The sequence below is a fragment of the Acinonyx jubatus genome, chromosome B3 (assembly GCF_027475565.1).
Source record: "Acinonyx jubatus isolate Ajub_Pintada_27869175 chromosome B3, VMU_Ajub_asm_v1.0, whole genome shotgun sequence".
NCBI lineage: Eukaryota > Metazoa > Chordata > Mammalia > Carnivora > Felidae > Acinonyx > Acinonyx jubatus.
Window position 1 is genome coordinate 139,377,746 of NC_069386.1, and position 17,835 is coordinate 139,395,580.

General features: G+C 56.8%; 1 protein-coding gene across 1 annotated transcript in view; it reads left to right on the top strand.

The window, feature by feature from the left end:
• Positions 1–544: 544 nt before the first annotated feature.
• Positions 545–17,835, top strand: part of EML1 (EMAP like 1) — a 185,158-nt gene continuing 167,867 nt past the window's right edge. Inside the window, exon 1 of the mRNA XM_027066600.2 lies at positions 545–1,023. Within this exon, the coding sequence (XP_026922401.2) occupies positions 996–1,023 (28 nt within the window). The 5' untranslated portion in view covers positions 545–995. The remainder of the gene's footprint in view (positions 1,024–17,835) is intronic.

Sequence of the window (17,835 nt, forward strand, 5' to 3'; positions counted from 1 at the left end):
CTTTAAGCCACTTTACTCCTTCTAGGCCCTGCGTGCAGAACTGGGTAGACCTGGAGCCCTGGGGGGCTCAGCGACGCCCAGCCCTGGCATGATGCCTCTGGGAACTGAGCCCAGAGCCTCCCACTTGCCTCCCTGCCCTGGTCTCTGGCCCAGGCCCTTGTGGGGACCCAAGAGAAGGACCACCCTGCCTCTTAGGCAAGCACACGGCAAGTGTACACTAAGTGTTTCTTGAGATGTGTTCTCCCAACCAGTATTTCCTGAGGACCCACTCTGTGCCCAACCCTGAGTCACATGGCTGCCCCCAGGGATCCATCTCTACCCCCCCCAGAGCACCCCCAGCACACGTGGAGCAGCCGGCACCCCACAAGGTGCCCAAAAGTGGCTGCTCTTGGTCTGCCCAACGAAGGCAAGGGCCACGCCTTCCCGTAGCCTTGGAGACAGACAGTCGGGCTCCAGAGTCCAGCTCTGGTCACACCCCGAACTGGCCGTGTGGCCTTGGGTGGGTCGTGGCCGCTCCAGAGAGCTAAGACGACAACCACGGACTCAGTGGGGGCATCCCTCCGTTGTCTCCTTCATTGGCCGTAAAAGCCACTCACTGGCCGGGTGGAACCATTCCCAGGGAGAGGAGGCTGTGGGCGTTCTGGGGTCTCCAGGGCTGGGGCTGGGCTCTTGGGGACTGCCCGAGCACCCAGGGGTGCAGCAGCCTCGCAGGAAACATTCCGAGGCAGCCCGGGAGAGGCCCAGGGCAGGGGAGGGCAGTGCCCAGATTTATCCACCAATCCTGAGGGCTCCTGGCTCTGGAGCGCATTCTTATCTGCCCAGCCCAGCATGGGGGGGCGGTGGGGGCAGCCGGGCCGGCTGGGGCGGGACGCTGCCTGGGGACTGGACGCAGAGCAGGCCCGGCAGCCCCAAGCCCCACCAGGTGGGTGACAGCCACTGACGGCTCTGAGCGTCCCCGCAGGCTGGTGGCCGGCTGCCCGCCCGTCTCCTGCACCATGTCGGACGGCGAGGGCCCCTCGGCCGGTGAGTGGCAGTGCTATATTTACCCACCTCGTCTCCGGTTGCAGAGCCAAAGCTCCTGGTGGCTGAGGGCACTGGGCGCCCCCACCCCAGGCTGCAGGCAGCTGTGGGGCTGGACCCCCTTCCTCCCAGCCTGATGCCTGATGGGGGGGGGGCCTGATGGGGGGGGCGAGGGAGGGCCGTGCTCCTGGAAGGGGAACTGGACTTTCAAAGCTAAGTTCTGCTGCACCCCCTGCCTTCCCGATGGGGCTAGAGCAGGGGGCTGTGGCCGCTGCAAACCCCTCCTGCCACCAGCGGGGGGTGCGGAGCTCACCCCCACAGTGCGGCAGGGTCTGGACTGGGCCCCTCAGTGGGCTCAGGGTGCCATGGGCCCCCACGACCGCATGCAAACGAGTGTGTGTGAACACTGATCCGGGGTGGGGGAGCCTACAGCTGCCATCTGATTCCCCAAAGGTCTGAGACCTCTGGGAAGTTCTGAGCCCCCGGCCTGCCTGCACAAGGCACAGGACCCCGCGGGTCCCCAAATCCTCTAGGTTGGAAACGGCTAGGGACGCAAAGGCAGAGGGGTGCTCGGATACTGGGGTCTGCTCACGTGCCCCTGCCCTCCCCGGGGCAAGGGGTCTGGTGGGGACTGGCTGCCTGTGCCCCTGCCTGGCCACCCTTGGCTCCTTCCGGTTGAAGACGAGCTCTGGGGTGGACATCTCTGAGGCTCAGAACCCGTAAGTGAAAAAAGGGACAGTAGTAACAGTTCCTCACCCACAGGTGGTTGGGAAGGTTCACTGTGCTGGCGGGTGAAAGCCTATCTGTTGGTGTGAGTGTGCAGTGAGGACTTGGTGGTGGCTTCGTGGAAGCAGCAGGTGGAGGGTCCTGGGCAGGAGCCCAGAGGCTCAGGAGCCTGTGTATCCCGGTCTGGCCCCTCCAGCTGCGGCTTGTTGCCTAAGACACGGCACGGCAGTGGCCCGTGGATCCCTTATCTGCCAAGCACCGCCGTGGAGAATCCTGGGCACGTCTGGCTGTCCTGGGGTCCTGGGGTAGATTGTGAGTGATGGCAGTGTGCCCCCTCCCCTCCCCCGCATGGTGTCTGAGGGACCATCCCGGCGCCTGGACCTGGCCAAGTCGGAATTGGAACTCTGCGTGTGTGTGTGTGTGTGTGTGTGTGTTGGGGAGGGGGACACCGACAAAAATGGCCTGACCTCACCCTCTTCCGCCAGGCGTCAGTGGTGCTGGCTGCCAGGAATTGTCCGCCGAGGAGCCAGTATGGGGGGGGGCGGGGGGATGTGTGCAGCAGACAGGCCCTTTCTGGCTGGCTCTGCCCACACCTGACACGAACCCGGAATAGCTCTCTCCCTCCACCAGGGACACGGCCCTGCTTTTAGCAGCTTGTGAAACCACCCGCATGTAGATGGGTATTTCAGGAAGGGCCAGAACAATATTTAGCCCAACAGGGCGATGGAATGGGAGCCATGTGCGTGTGTGTGTGTGTGTGTGTGTGTGTGTCCAGGAGGCTGGGAGGAGACACGGCCTTTACTGCCCCTTCGCTGTGTAGGAGACGGTCAGCTGGGTTGGGGGGCGACAGGTACCACCGTGGCTCTGCCCACCCTCGCTGGGAAGGTCACCTCTGGCAAGCTCAGGACTTGGCCTCCTGCCTGTAAAATACCGTGGGATGCTTTTGGGTCTCTGCCGGGTTGGACTCTCAGTGCAATCTGGTTGGCAGGAGTAAAGACAGCACCTGGGGGGCAAGGGTGCGTGTTTGTTTACTGGGGAGGGGTCTCCTAGAAGGTGTCGTCTAAAGTGCCAGACTTTCTAGGATGCCAACCTCGCGGCAGTGAATGGGTCCGGGAGACTGCTGTGAAATATTTCTACTTATTTACACAAACGAATCCCCGGGCCTGGGAAAGTTCTCCGCTCTCCACCCACGACCTGTGTGACCTGTGTGACCTTGGGCAGATTATTCCGGATCACTGTGCTTCAATTTCCTCTTCTGTTAACAATGATAGGACATTAGCTCCTTAAGTTCCAAAGAGGGGTAAGTGACTGGAGGCCTGTAACCCACTTAACATAACACCAGGCTTACTGTTAACAGGTGTAGCTGTTGTAACTACCATTCAACGAATAAATGAGCTGCAGCCAAAGAGGAAAATGAAAGGAACACGGGGTCTGCTGTGTCTTGTGTGTTGTGTCCTGGCCACTTTGGAGACATTGTTCGATCCCTGGAGGGGCATGCATGAACCCCACTGTATAGCTGGGGGAACTGAAGCTCAGAGAGGCAAACAGACTTGTCCAAGTTTGCCCCGTTGGTAAATTACGGTAGAGTCGGGATTCACACCCAGACCAAGAGCCCCATCCAGGAAATCCCACCCTGCTCGCCCAAGGGTGGGGGCTGGGGGTCTTGTAGGCCATCTGCGCTCTCATCTGAACAGCAGCCCTTCCCACTTTGGAGATGGCTAGCCAATTCTGCATTGTCTCCAATAATTTGGAGCCTGTTTAAAAAAAAAAAAACAAAATGCGGTGCCTTGTCACCGTGTCAGGAAAACTTCACAGATCAAGAGCACAGTGGCAGGCAGTCGGCTCCTGGGTTCATGGCCCTGTGCCTGGACAGGGGAGCCTGGAGGCTAAGGTTACCAGGAGTCAACACTGTATTTATAGCAGGAACCCGCCTGCACCGGGAGCTGCCAGCCTGCACAGCACGTCCAGGGAAGGTACTTCCCGTACAGTTGTCTGGATTCTAGGCCTGGCTCTGCCCCTTAGTGAAGCAGGGCACGGATGGGCCACTTCCCCGCGGAGACTCCGTTTCCTCGTCTGCAAAATGGGGCCCTACCGTGTCCCTCTGGGGGGCTGGACAGAGGGGCCGGAAGGTGCTGGCTCCACACATCCTGGGTCTGTTGATTGTCTCTTCCTGCCTTTGACCTCGTGGTCTGTCCCCTCCCCTCTCGGCAGAACTCTGCAGGAAGAGAATGCAGCCTCTGTGCTGTCAGTCCCCACATGTTTGGGAAAGTTTCCAGCAAAGCAGTTTTACAGTTCCAAGCACCAAAGAATAGGCCATTGTATTCTCAGAGGAGCACTGAATGCGAGTGCATGGGAGCCTAGGGTTCGAATCCCTGCTTTACCACTCCCGGGGTCTGTGGCCTTGAGTGAGTCACTTAGCCTCTCTGAGCCTCAGTGGTGAGTCTCCTCACTGCTTTGGAGGGTGTGTGTGGGGGGGAGGATGGACACCCCTAACCCAATTAAGTGCTCAGCCAACAGAGGGACTCTCTTTCTCCTGCTGTGCAACCTCCCACCGATGCCGTGCCCCCTCTGGGCCCCAGCCTCCCTGTGTTTGTGCGGTGAGCAGCAGACAGGCCCCCTGTCTTTATCACCTCCCTCAGAGCTCTGCGGGTCCTGGAGCTGTTCCAAGTGATTCAGCCGGGTTGGCGGGGAGGGGGGGGGGTGCGCAGCCGACAGCATCTCTCTGGGGTCCCCCAAAGGATCCCCAAGTATCTCTCTTTGCCTGGAAACAAGAAGGTTTTTCTGAGGGTGCAGGGCCTGACATTGAAGTGGGCCACCTGTATCTCACTCAGTTCCTCCAGGCGCCCCCAGAGCCCAGAGAGAGCCCCACTTCCCTGTCCCTCCTTGTCCTGGCCTGGGTTTTACCAACTGACCTCAGGACCTGGGCCTGTGTCTACAAGGAGATTAAAGCAAAACATTTTCATTGTTCAGGACCTACTCTTGGAGAGGAAGTATCTTCCTCCAGGAGAGGTGGCAGGCGTGGTCCCTGGGCCTTGTCAGCTCTCTAGGTGGCTCCCCTCCTATGATGAGGGCTTCCCCCTTTCTAGGCAAGTAATGGGGTTCGGGTTTCGTCTCTTGGGCAATAGGGAGTCAGTGAGAACTCTAGCCAGGAGGGTACCCGGATTGCTTCCATGTGTGGGGTGGAGGGACTAGAGAATCTAGAGGTCAAGAGGCCCAGGAGGAGGCTGGCAAGATGGTCCTGAAGGGAGAGGGTGAGGCTGATTCAGGAGGGGAAGGGCAGGGGGACCGGGGGGGCCTGGCAACTGTGGAGTGTGGGAGCGGGGAGGCTGCAGGGAGGCCATGGTCTGTGCTGGTGCCCCCATCGGGAAGGTCCACAGGACAGATGCTCGTCTCCAGGGGTTCGGGGGTGACCTGGCAGAGTCCCAGGGTTGGTCTGTAAAAACACATTGGCGGGGGGCACCTGGGGGGCTCAGTCAGTTAAGTGTCTGACTTCGGCCCAGGTCATGATCTCGCGGTTCATGAGTTTGAACCCGGCTTTGGATTCTCTGCTGTCAGCGTGGAGCCTGCTTTGGATCCTCTGTCCCCCCCTCTCTCTGCCCCTTCCCTGCTTGCTCTCTCTCTCTCTTTCTCATCTGGCCTCAGTGCAGCTCTGCCTCCTCCGGGGCCCCTCTCCTGACTCTGCGGTTCCTTGGGGGCCCTGCACCCTTGGAGCGCCCACCCTCGACCGTCTGGTTGAATGGTTCCGGCCTGGACAAGTTGGGTGTCGGGGGATAGATATGTCTGGGTGGCGTTCATTGCTGTGTGACCCGTAACAAGCCTCCTTTCCTTTTTGGCCTCCGAGGATCCTACAGGTGACGTGGCCCTGCCCACGTGTCCTGTGTCCCAACAGGAGGCAGGGCTCAGGCCCCAGCTCTGCACCGGCCCTCATCGGGCCCGAGCCCCTCTGAGCAGCAAACGAGTAAACTTTCACTCCTCTTGGTTCAGGTCCCTGCTCCAGAATCTGAAGTGTGTTGCAGGATTTTTTACCACAATACCCGGGGTTCGCTGTCTCACCACTTCGACGAAGGAAAAGGGGGACACAAAATGAGCAGGAGGCAAACTTTATTAGAGTAGAAGATCTGGAAGGAAGAAAGCTGTCTTTATAGAGAAAGGACATTGGAACGTGAACACCAAGGACTATAGGGGAGGGTCCTTGTTTTATAAGGTTCTGGTCAGCGTCCCCTTCCCTTCCTTGTTCCTTCCCAGGTTCTACCCTTACTGGCTTGAGAGCTGTAGGCACTGGGTTGTCCACTCCCCATTGGCTTGTTTCCATTGTGTAAGGGGTGGCCTAAGGCCATACTTAGGTCTTGGGTCACATTCCAGAGGGGAAACCTGAGGGGGGTAGGTGGGCTCTCTTCCATTCTTAAGAGGAACCTTACGCCTGAGGGGGCTTGCTGTGGCCCGACCCTCTCAGCATTGTTCCAGAATAGGTGTTTTTCCCCACCCAGGGACCCCAGGACCAAATCTTTCCCTCTCTACCTACTGAATCCTCGTCTCCTATCATCGTACCCTTCGGGGGCCTTAACGCTTATGACAAGAATATACAGGTTACAAGCTGTTGGGAATTCAACTTGGAAATGCAAGTTACCACGTCTGTTCTTTTAAGGGATTGGGTTCATTCTAAACAGGTTTTTTTTTTTTTAAATGTTTGTTTATTTTTGAGAGAGGGAGACACAGAGTGCAAGTGGGGGAGGGGGAAGGAGAGAGGGAGACACAGAATCCGAAGCAGGCTCCAGGCTCCGAGCTGTCAGCACAGAGCCCGACACGGGGCTTGAACCCACGAACTGTGAGATCATGACCTGAGCCGAAGTCAGACGCTTAACCGACTGAGCCACCCAGGGTTCATTCTAATTGAGCATTCTTGAGAGAGCAAGAGGGATTTTTTTTAAAAACTTCATTATGCGTTTAAAGTAAAATGAATCTGCTGGTGTTTGCAACGACTTAACTGTATTTTCTCGAATCTATGCAGTCAGAATAAAATACGAAAATTGGTGGCTGAGACGGGTGAAAGATACACATCGTCATCCACAGCTGCTGATTTCAAATCTTTATATTCATCAAAACAAATCCTTTGTTTTTTACCGACTGTGTCACTCAGGATGGGTCCAGTATGCCCTGGAAAAGAACAAATCTCAGTGGCTTAAGGCAACAAAGGTGTACTTCTGGCTCATGCAAAGTCCTTTGCAGATCTGGGTAACTCTCAGGGTGGGTGACCTAGGCGGTGGCTCAGCCGAATGCCTCCATAGGGACCCACGTTTCCCCCGTTATGAGGCAGGCAAAGAGAGAGACAGAGACGCCACACGGACGATTAAATGCTCCCATGCAAAAGTGGCCCCTGCTGCCACTGTTGGAATTTACTGGCTCAAGCAAGTCACGTGACCACACCTAATGGCAAGAGGGCGGAGTACGGCCCTCCACTCGTGAACCACTGTATCTGCCCCCCATTGACTTTTGTTCCCAGCTGACTTAAAAAAAAAAAAGTCATCTATTTTTATTATGAAATGTTCGGAGTGTATCGTCTGAGCTGTGGTCTGGAAGCATCTGAAATGCAGATTATGAGTCGTTCCAACATGCAGATCACAAAGCAAGGGGCAAGATTTTTCAAAACCTGTTCTTTCCCACAGAGTTAAATTTGCATTTAAAAGCATAAACACACATTTCTGAAAAATTTGGCCACACCACCAGCAAGGAAAGGCGTAACCGAGAGGAACATGAGCTGCTAATTGCCAAAAGGCTGTAGTGATTTATTATTTGCTAAGGTGCCAAAGAGGGGGTTAGGGCTGGATGGCTTCTGAGGCCGTCTAATCAACAAACTCAACGGATAAAGAGACGGGGTCTGAGATTAGAAAGAAATGATTACAGAGGGGCGCCTGGGTGGCTCAGTCAGTTAAGCGACCGACTCTTGATTTGGGCTCAGGTCATGATCTCATAGTTTGTGAGTTCGAGCCCCACGCCGTGGTGATGGTACGGAGCCTGCTTGGGATTCTCTCTCTCCCTCTCTCTGTCTCTGCCCCTCCAGTGCTCACGCTCTCTCTCTCTCTCTCTCTCAAAATAAATAAAATAAACTTAAAAAAATTCTTTTTAAAAAGAAACGATCATAGAAACGTATTGGAAAGTAAACTATGAGTCTCTGCTTCATCTCTCTGACACAGACACTGTTTCCTTGATCCCACGACACCACACCGCCACACAAAGGCTGTGCAGCCAGTTTAGCAAGAGGCTTCCCACTGGACTTGTAATAACAAATAACGACTTTAAGTACGAATTTACAGCCTACCGGAGGGCCGTGGCCGCGAACGCCGTACGTCGTTTTGTGTAATGAGACGAGAGCTGGTTTTAAAATATCGTTTGCAAAGGCTGGAGGTTGTCTCTAAGCCCTTCTATAAGGGGCGAGGGTGTCAGTCGAATGGCTAGAATAAAGCCGGAATGTGGGTTGCGGTCGGTGGAGTCTGTGCTGGGGATCAGATGCCCCTGCAGCCCTGGACCCCACGTTCCAACCTCTAAGCCAAACTGTCTGGAGAACTCTCTACCTAGTATAAACACACCCTCTAGAGTTCCCGCCTCATTTGTTTCGGGCGGAAAAACATGTCAAAGCCCTGGCGCACTTGCAGAAGACAGAAGACATCCTTCTTAGTGCTCCTCTCTGGAGGAGCCCGTGGTCTCAGTGGACCACCTGACTTCGGCGGTGCTTATCTGGCGCGTCCTGTGTGCGTGGGTCCCGCCGCGTGAGGGAAGGGCTGGGGCCTCGGCCCGGGGAGGCCCCTTGGGGGGCAGCTGACCGGAGGAGTTGTACGCAGGTCCCCCAGAGCCCCACAGGGAGGCAAAAAGGGACCGGCCGGTGATACACAGGCTGCGGGCTCCACGCAGGGCCCTGGGGGCCCACTGGGCACCGTTCCTTTTGGTTGGGGGGCGATGGCTTTATTGAGATGTAATTCACATACCACGCAGTGCACCCACCTCAAGGGTACAAGTCAGGGCATTTTGGTCTATTCACCGAGTTGTGCAACTATCCTCACAGTGAGTTTTAGAACTTTTTAATCGCCTTGAAAAGAAATCCCTGCCCATTAACCGCCCTTCTCAGCCCCTGGTGGCCACTATTCTTTCTGTCTCTGTGGATTTCCCCGTTCTGGACATTTCCTATAAATGGAACCACACAATACGTGGCCTTTGGTGACTGGCTCCTTTTGCTTCACATAAGTTTTTTTTTTTTTTTGATGTTTATTTTTGAGAGAGAGAGAGAGAGAGAATGAGTGGGGGAGAGGCAGAGAGAGAGAGGGAGACAGAATCCAAAGCAGGCGCCAGGCTCTGAGCCATCAGCACAGAACCCGGTGCGGGGCTTGAACCCATGAACTGCGAGATCGTGACCTGAGCCAAAGTCAGACGCTCAACAGACTGAGCCACCCGGGCGCTCCCTCGTGACGTTTTTAGGTCCCTCCACATTGTGGTATTAGTGCTTCATTCCTCTTGTGGACAAATACTCTCCCCTTGTACAGGGAGACCACGTGTTATTTAACCAGCCATCAGCCTAAATGATGGACATTTAGGTTGTTTCTACTTTTCGGCGATCATGACCAACACTGCTACAGACACTAGTGCCTGACTTCCTGTGTGAACCGATGTTTTCGTGGCTCTTGGGCGGCCACCTCGAGGTGACGTTGCTGGAGCCTAGGGTGGCTCCATGTTGAACCGAGGAGCCCCCGAAAGGCTTCCCACAGTGGCTGCACCAGTGCACGCCCCTGCAACAGAGCAGGAGCGTTCCTGTTCTCCACATCCTTGCCACACCTGCTGTTGTCCCCTTGCCTCCAGCCATCCTAGTGGGTGTGAAGGGATCTCACTGTGGTTTTGACTTGCCTTTCCCTTGTCACTAATGGCGTTGAGTGTCTCTCTGTGTCCTCATTGGCATCACCTCTCGCCTCGGAGACCTTAAGCCTCAAGATCTTCATCTGTAAAATGGGGACAGCAACAGAGCCTGCCTCACAGGCAGCGGTGAGGGTTCAGTGAGATAGTTTGAGGGTCTTGGCGCGGAGGGGCTGCCCAGCACGTGTTTCCTCTGAGGGCTGGCGTGAGGGAGGGGACTCGGAGGATGCTGGAAACGTGGAGGTTTCTGCAAATTCCAAGCCCATTTAGAAAAGGACAGACCTCATCAGAGAACGTGCTGGCTGACACTGGCCGGGCCCTGGGTGATTCCTTCCCCAGCTGCCGGGCTGGGCAGGCCACGTGACCCGGCCGTGTCCGCACAAACCCCGGGGAGAGGCAGATGAGGCAGGGGTCCAGCCCGCACGCTCTGGGAAGATAAGCCTGGCCTGTCATTCAGGTTTCCGGTGAGAGACACCTGCACGTTGTTCTTATCGTAAGTTATTTGGCCTCCTCCTTTTGACTATGCTCGAGGCTGGTCACGTTGCCCTTCCTGGACTCACAAGCTTCTGTCTGTCAATGGAGAGCTCTGGAAATAGGCCAGGAGCATCCTCCCGTGAGCTTGGGCGGGAGCCTGGGGCCTGGCCGAGGTGCCGATGGTCAGGCTGATTGTGTAGCTGGAACCTGAGCCAGGAGCTGAGCCAGGAGCCAGGCAGGAGGTGAGGGAACACGATCGGGTCATCACGAGTGGAAAACAAATCCACCTCCAGATAAGGCTCATCGGGCTGCCCCGCAGGGAACCTTGCATGGTCTCTCTGGAGCCCAGCGGGAGAAACGCACGGAGCCTGCCCTGACGGCCCTGGATGTTCAGTTGAGCCTATCATCTGGGAAAGGTGGGTCTTTCCCCCAGGGGACCCCAGACTCTGGTGCAGGGTACGGGTGCTGCAGCGGGCAGGAATGCCAGGCTCTTCGCTCGCTCTGTCACTGTGCCCAGGGCCACTCGGGGCAGCAGGCAAGAGGCAGGCACGGGATTGTGGCTGGGGAATCAGAGAGAGGGACACGGGCCGTTGAGCTCTGCTACCCGGCGCTGTGTGACCTTTGCAAGGCAAAGAGTCTCTCTGGGCCTTTGTTTGCTCGTGTGTAAAATGAGGCCGATGATACCATGTAGGATGGCCGCCAAGCATGAATGAAATAGTGCATGTGGTCAAGGGCAGGGTGGGGGGTGAGACCACACCTTTCTTGTCTGCCGCGCATCAGGGAATGTTTGTTGAACGACTGCTGGACTGGATACCGTTGTTGCTGTTTCTCTGCGCCGAGTCACCTGGGACCACCACGTGCTGGGACCCCGAGGCATCTCTGGAGTGTAGACTGCACCACACGGTCTGAGACAGGACGGCCGTGTACCCAGCCCCAGTGAGCCCGGCAGCTTCCGGCTATCCCCCCAAGCCCTCCTTCTCTTGCCCCGTCCGGCTGTGGCATGTGTTCATTTCCTGGGGCGTAAAACTAAAGGCAATTAATTGTCGCGGGGCGCCTGGGTGACTCAGTCAGTTAAGCGTCCGACTCTTGATTTTGGCTCATGTCATGATCTCACGGTTGGTGAGTTCAAGCCCCGCACGGGGCTCGGTGCTGACAGCAAGGAGCCTGCTTGGGATTCCCTCTCTTTCTCTCTCTCTCTCCCTCTGCCCCTCTCCTGCTCACTCTCTCTCTTTCAAAATAAATAAAGGTTAAAAAAAACCAGAAATTAATTTTCTCACAGGTCGGGAGGCCCAAAGTCTGACACTAGGCTCACTGCAGTGAAAGCCCAGATGTCAGCAGGGCCGCGTTCTCACTGGGGGAGAGTCCGTCCCTGGCCTCTTCCAGCTTGGGGTCATTCTCCTTGACTTGTGGCCGCATCCTTCCCATCCCTGCCTCTGGGGCCACATGGTCCCCCTTCTGTGCCTCAGATCTCTGTCTGCTTCCCTCTTATAAGTACTCTCACTTTGGCATTTAGGACCATCTGGATAATCCAGGATAGTCCCCCCCCCCCCCAATCTCAGGATCCTTAATTTAATTACATCTGCGAAGACCCCCTCCCCATATATGGTAATGGTAACTTTCAAAGGATCTTGTGATTAGAGCCTGGTATCTTCAGCCCGGACACAGGATTCCCCAGAAGCTTGCAGCCTCCCAGGGCTCTGGCTGGGGACCCAGGGAGACAGTCTGAGGGTCTCAGATCCCCCCCCTCACCCCCCCCCCCCCAGATTTCTCCTCTCTGGGCTCTCCAGGCTTTTCCTTTGAAACAGAAAGGGAAGTTTTTGGATTCAGAAACCCTTTTAATCTTTCTATGAAATGCAGGTACCAAGTCAGTTGTCTCTGAAAAGACTCAGGCTAAGCTGAGAGTCCTAGCAAGCCACAGGCTCAGTTCGGGGCTGTGACCTCTGTCCAGAAAGGGACAGCCACCGAGGGTCTCACAGAAGCTGGGGGTGGCCAGAGGAGACGTCACCCTGCCCAGATGCTGGTGCCCGGCCCAGAGAAGATGCCGGACAGGAATTAGTTCCCCCGCCTCCCGCCTTCCTCAGTTGCCCCGTCTGTGAAACGAACCGGTCTAGAGCAGGTGTCTCTAGAGGTGTTTCAGGTGAAGTTCTAGGGTCTGTGAAGGGGAATGAAAAAAGAAAAGAAAAGAAACTGTAAGTAATTGCTCACTTAACCGCTAATCACGTCCTGAGCACCTGCTGTTGGCCAGGCCACTGCTGGGTCCTGGGGGCACAGAGGATGGTCTGTCACAGCTGGACAGAAAGACAAATTAGCAGATGGACAAGGAGAGGCCGGTGAACTGTGTGTGAGGGCTCGAGAGTTACAGGGATGGCTTCCAGGAGGAGGTGATCCCAAGCCAGGTCTTGAGGGATGAATGGGAGGTGACAAGGGAGAGAAGGGTCTTCGGGACCAGAGGGCGCATGGAAGGCACCGGGGCCCAGGAGAGCACGGCCATCCAGGGCCTGGGGAAGAGCCGAGGCTCAGGTGTGCTAGAGACAGCCTTGCAGGGGGGTCTTCCTATTACCAAGTGAGTCCTGCTGCTCAGACAGCACAGGAGCACAGGCAGCAGCAGTAGTGAGCCATCAGTCCTTCAGCAAACACGTACGGAGCAGCTGCAAAGAAGGCGTCGTCCCTCTCCTCGCGGGGCTGATGCCCCAGAAACAGAATACACAACCAAACTGTGGTGATGAGGGTGAAAAGGATGGAGGGAGGACTATGACTCAGGGAAGAGAGGTGAACCCAAAGAGTGAGTCCTGGATGCATCTGGGGGAAGGTCGTTCCTGGCGGAAGGAGACAGCAGGTGCCACCACCCGGCAGTGGGAGTCCCTGGTGTTTCCAAAGAACACGAGCGAGGTCAGTTTGGGTGGGAGATGAGCTCCGAGGGGAGGGGGCAGAAAGATAGCGCGGGACCCTTGTGCGGGCTGAGAGGGGACGCTGGTTTTGGCCCTGAGTGAGACGGGAGCCATGGAGGGTTTGGAGCAGAGGAGGGACGAGATCTCACGTGGGTTTTACCAGCAAGTGGCAGCAAGGAGGGATGGTAATTCCCAGAGGTTCTGAGCAGCAGAAGACAAGAGACGTCAAGCCCAAGGCCCTGGGGCCAGCCCGTGCGGGATCATCACGCGTGGCGTCCTGGGGGCAGCTCCTCCAGAGGCAGTGGTAACGGACCCGCCAGCAGCCGGCTCTTGGTTCGAATGCGCTGGGAGCTCGAGTTCTTTTGTCTTGAGACAGCGCCGAAGGCACAGCCCCCGAGAGGCTTTGCTTGACCTTACCCAGGAAGATGCTTATCACTGGACTCCCAGAAGTCAGGTCTTGAGACGACAACACACACACGGGCACGTACTCATGTGGGTCTCGTACCCAACACCGGGGCTGCTAGATGGGACACAGGCGTGCAATTAGCTCCGAATTTCAGATCATCAGCGGGCGATCTTTTAAGTATTGTCACCACCCAAATATTGCTCCTTATCAGCAGCTGAAGAGTCCCCCCAATGCGCAGGGACACCTCTGATGACAGTTCTGCTTTTGGGCTCGCAGGACTGAGGACGGAGCATCTCCCCGAACATCGTGGTTGGAGCCAGGAGGGTGGGGATCAAGGTCATAGACCTTCAGGCCTGGAGAAAGTGTCCTGGTCCCACGGAGAGGCAAGGCTGCCTGCTGAGGGCTGGGGAGGGGGGCATTCCCCAGGGAAGCAGTGCCTGCCTCAGGGCCGTCCCCGCTGGGCCTCCACAGCGCGAACCCAAACGGTCTTTGGCTGCTGGAAGGCGGCTTGCCGAGTGCCAAGGGCGACTGTCTCCTCTTTGTTTCCCAGCCCTCCACTACGGAAGTGACTTATGGGGGCGCCCGGGTGGCTCAGTCGGTGAAGCGTCTGACTCTCGATCTCGGCTCAGGTCATGATCTCATGGGTCACAACTTCGATCCCTGCATTGGGCTCTGAGCTGACAGCATGGAATCTTCTTGGGATTCTCTCCCTCCCTCTCTTTCTGCCCCTCCCTTGCTCGTGCATGCTCACGTGCGCTCTCTCTCCCTCTCTCAAAATAAATAAAGAAACTTAAAAAAAAAAAACAAAAAACAGAGGGGCACCTGGGTGGCTCAGTTAGTTGAGCGTCCGACTTCGGCTCAGGTCATGATCTCACAGATCGTGAGTTCGAGCCCCGTGTCGGGGTCTGTGCTGTCAGCCTGTCAATGTAGAGCCTGCTTCAGATTCTCCGTCCCCCGCTCTCTGCCCCTCCCCCCGTTACACTCTCCTCGCCCCCCAAATAAATAAGTATTAAAAAAAAGAAAGAGAAAGAAAGTGATTTACGGCCCGGAGTAAGCAGGGCGGTTGGGAGAGGAAGCACGGTGGGGCCTGACTGCAGGAGGAATCTGCTTCTACCTTTCAAAACCACACATTAAAAAATACGTACGCTTTTTACACACAGATTTTTTTAAAATAGAGACGCCTGAATAAGAAAACAAACCCTAAAACATGCGGATGAAGGAAGAATTTTTCCAGGAAACTGCACGAGCGGTCGTAAGATCGAGGCCTCTGTGGGAGGTGCCCCCCCCGGGCCCCCCTCTCGGCCCTGCGGCCCGGTCCCTGACACCTCAGCTGGTGGGACCTCTTAGGGATTTTTCTCCACCAGAGCTACATCTAAGGCCCTGGGCCCGGCACGCACTGCCTCCCTGGGGGGTCTGCCAGCCCCCCACCCCCCCACCCCAAGTGCAGCCGGGAGATAGAACTCTCTGCGGGCTCCGTGCCGTTTCTCACCTTGTGGTCCCCGTCCTAGAGCACCTCGTTATCCCTAGCAAAGCCGGCCTTGCCTTCCACCCTCTCCTTTCCCGCGGGGGCCCTCATCTCTCCACGTGTCCCTTCATTAGACGGTGACCGTGGTGAGGGCGGCACCCGTATGTCTGACTCACCTCTGTGCCCACCACACATAGTAGGTGCTCAACAAACAGCTTTGTTACTCCTCCGAGGCTGCTCGTCACTGTTCCTCCGGCCGCCTCTATGACAGAGGCACTGGGGTCGAGACCGGACTAAGGCCCTTTGGGCGCCCTCTCTGTTTTCTCTGTCCCCCCAACCGCGAGGTGTGGCCACTTTCTGGACAAGAAAGCTGGGCCCAGAGGGTGTGGATCATCACACGGCTAACGCACGGAGGTGTGGGGATTCACCTGCAGGCTGCTGCCCCCATCCCGAGGCTGAGCCCCTCCTTGTCCCTGCCCTGAGTCACTGGGGCTCATAGACAAACCCCTTTCCTCTCTGGGCCTCAGTTTCCTGATGTGTGAAGTAGGGGAGAGGCTACTGTTGGTGATGTCTGAAGCCTCACTCCTGGGGGTGGGGGACACGAGACACCCCTTCTTGTGACATCCCTTTAACCCTGTGGCAGCCATGGTCACCATCAGCTTGGCGGGGTCTGAGGGGGAGAGGGGCACTTCTCAGCCTGGAATGTCGCCTCCCCCACCCCCTGCGTCCCCCAACAGTGGCCGTGTGAACTCTGGGTGAGGCCACACCTCGACTCCCAGCCTGGCCTGCTCAGGGGTTGGGGTGGGGGGCTCCCCGTGCTGGAGGAGGAGGAAGGGTGAGGTGCAGGGGCTGCAGACTGACCTCCCGGGGCTCCCTTTGGTGGCCTCGCCTTTTTGTTTTCTTTTCAATTCCTGCACGAGCCAATTATAAAGTTAGAGGTCCGGGTGTGGGTGGGCAGGGTTTGCACACAGAAATTCACTTTTTACGAGTCTTGTTTTGAGGACGGACGAGTCAGCTTTGCCATCCTGCACCGGCCAAGCCATCCACCAGCTGAGTGGTCTAAGCAAGCCTCAGTTTCCCCACCTCTAACGTGGGACTAGTAGCACCGGCCCCCGACCCCCAGGGAAGTGTTCCACGGACCCCACAGGGGAGCCGATGCCTCCCCTGCCCTCCCCACCCCTCGACAGACCCCTGCAGATGGCAGGCACCCACCCCTCCAACCCACGCAGTGTTACAGGAGGGGACAGGTGGTCACAAGGAAAAGCTGTAAATCTAACCGGTCTTTTTTTTTTTTTTTTTTTTTAATCTAACCAGTTTTAATCCTGCTAATGGTTTATCTTCCTTTCATGAGAATGAGGTCCAGCTTCCGGCACGGGGCCAGGAATGACAGGCCTTTGTGTTCCTTTGGGAAATCAAGACGGAGCTCAGAAGGGGACGAGTCAGGTGTTGGCTCCTTATCTTTCCTGGCAAAGCTGGGACCTCTGGGCCAGGTCCCTGCTGGCAACCGAAGGGAGGCGTGAATAATAGAAGGGCTGGCACCGGGCTCCCTGCCACCGGGGCTGTGTCGGGAAGCCGAGGGAGGCAGCATGGGGATATACGGCCTCATACAGCAGAGGGACCCTGGAGGCTTTTGTCTGGGCTGGCCAGGCCCTGCTCTGAGAGGCGAGGTATCTGTGCATCAGGGTCGCTGCGAAGGCCCTGGGTTTCCATCTCAAATTTCAAAGCTGTGTGTCCTTGGGCAAGACACCTAACCTCTCTGAGCCCTCATCTCTTATCTTTGACACCTCCCCTCATCTCTTGTGATGGTTTCTTTTTTTTCCCCCATTTTTTAAAAAAGCTTATTTACTTTGAGAGAGAGAGAGCAGGGGAGGGGCAGAGAGAGAGGAGGAGAGAGAATCCCAAGCAGGCTCCGTGCTGTCAGCATGAAGCCTGACCAGGGGCCCGAAGCACCCAGGCGCCCCCACCTCTTGTAATGGTTTTAAGGGCTCCCGCAGAAGGGCTGCAGAGTGCCCAGCACATAGTAGGTGCTTCACAGTGGCAGCTACAGAAAAAAAGCACTCAAGGGTGGTGCCACTTCCCCTCCTGGGAAACAGGGGGCTTCTCCTGGTTGCAAAAGCTTGTGGGACCCAATTCTAACTTGCACTGTTGCTGATTAGAGGCTCAATGCCCTTCTCTAGGGGACAGGGGTGGGGACATTGACGTGTGTCTATGGGTCAAGCAGGGGCTGCTGGGAGGAGGCAGGGGGCAGGAGCTAAGCTCCAGCCAAGAGTTGGCACAGGGAGGGGCTATTTCACAGATGAGAAAACTGAGGCTCAGAGAGCTCAAGTGATCTGCCCAGGTCACCAGCTGGCAAGCAACAGCCCCTCTCCCAGCCATTGTTGCCCTCAGCGAGGGGACAGCGTGTTGACCCTGGGACCGCTTTCAGTGGAATGGAGCTTGGGAACAGAATTATCCTGGGCGAGGTCACCAGGGGCCAACAATCCGAGGGTCAGCGCCTGCTGGACTCCCACAGCGTGCAGTGAGGACCCTTCCCTGTGCAGTTGGAGACGGCATTCTCTGATGGCATGGGGGGGGGGGGCGGGTGTGTGGCGCTGCTGATCACAGCCAATCACTGCTGATTTATGGTGGGTCTCGGTGGGGGATGTCAGGCCAGGAACATGGGCAGGGGAGTGGTGCCCAGGAGCGGCGGAGTCCACGGTGTGACCCACACTGATAAATTGGAGATGTCACGGGGGTAGCACCCCCGGCCCTGCCCTGCTGATGCAGGGATGTGGGAGGGGAGGGCTGGCCATCAAGGCCACACCGTCCTGCTCCAGCATGAGTCACTGCTTGGCTGGGGGCCCAGGCAGCCGAGGGAGGCCTCTGGCCGGGGTTCCCTGAGGTTAGCAGCCTTGGGGCTCATCTGTTCGTTGGTGTTCCTGGCAGGCTTCTGTTCCTTTAAGAACCTGAACTTGAGATAA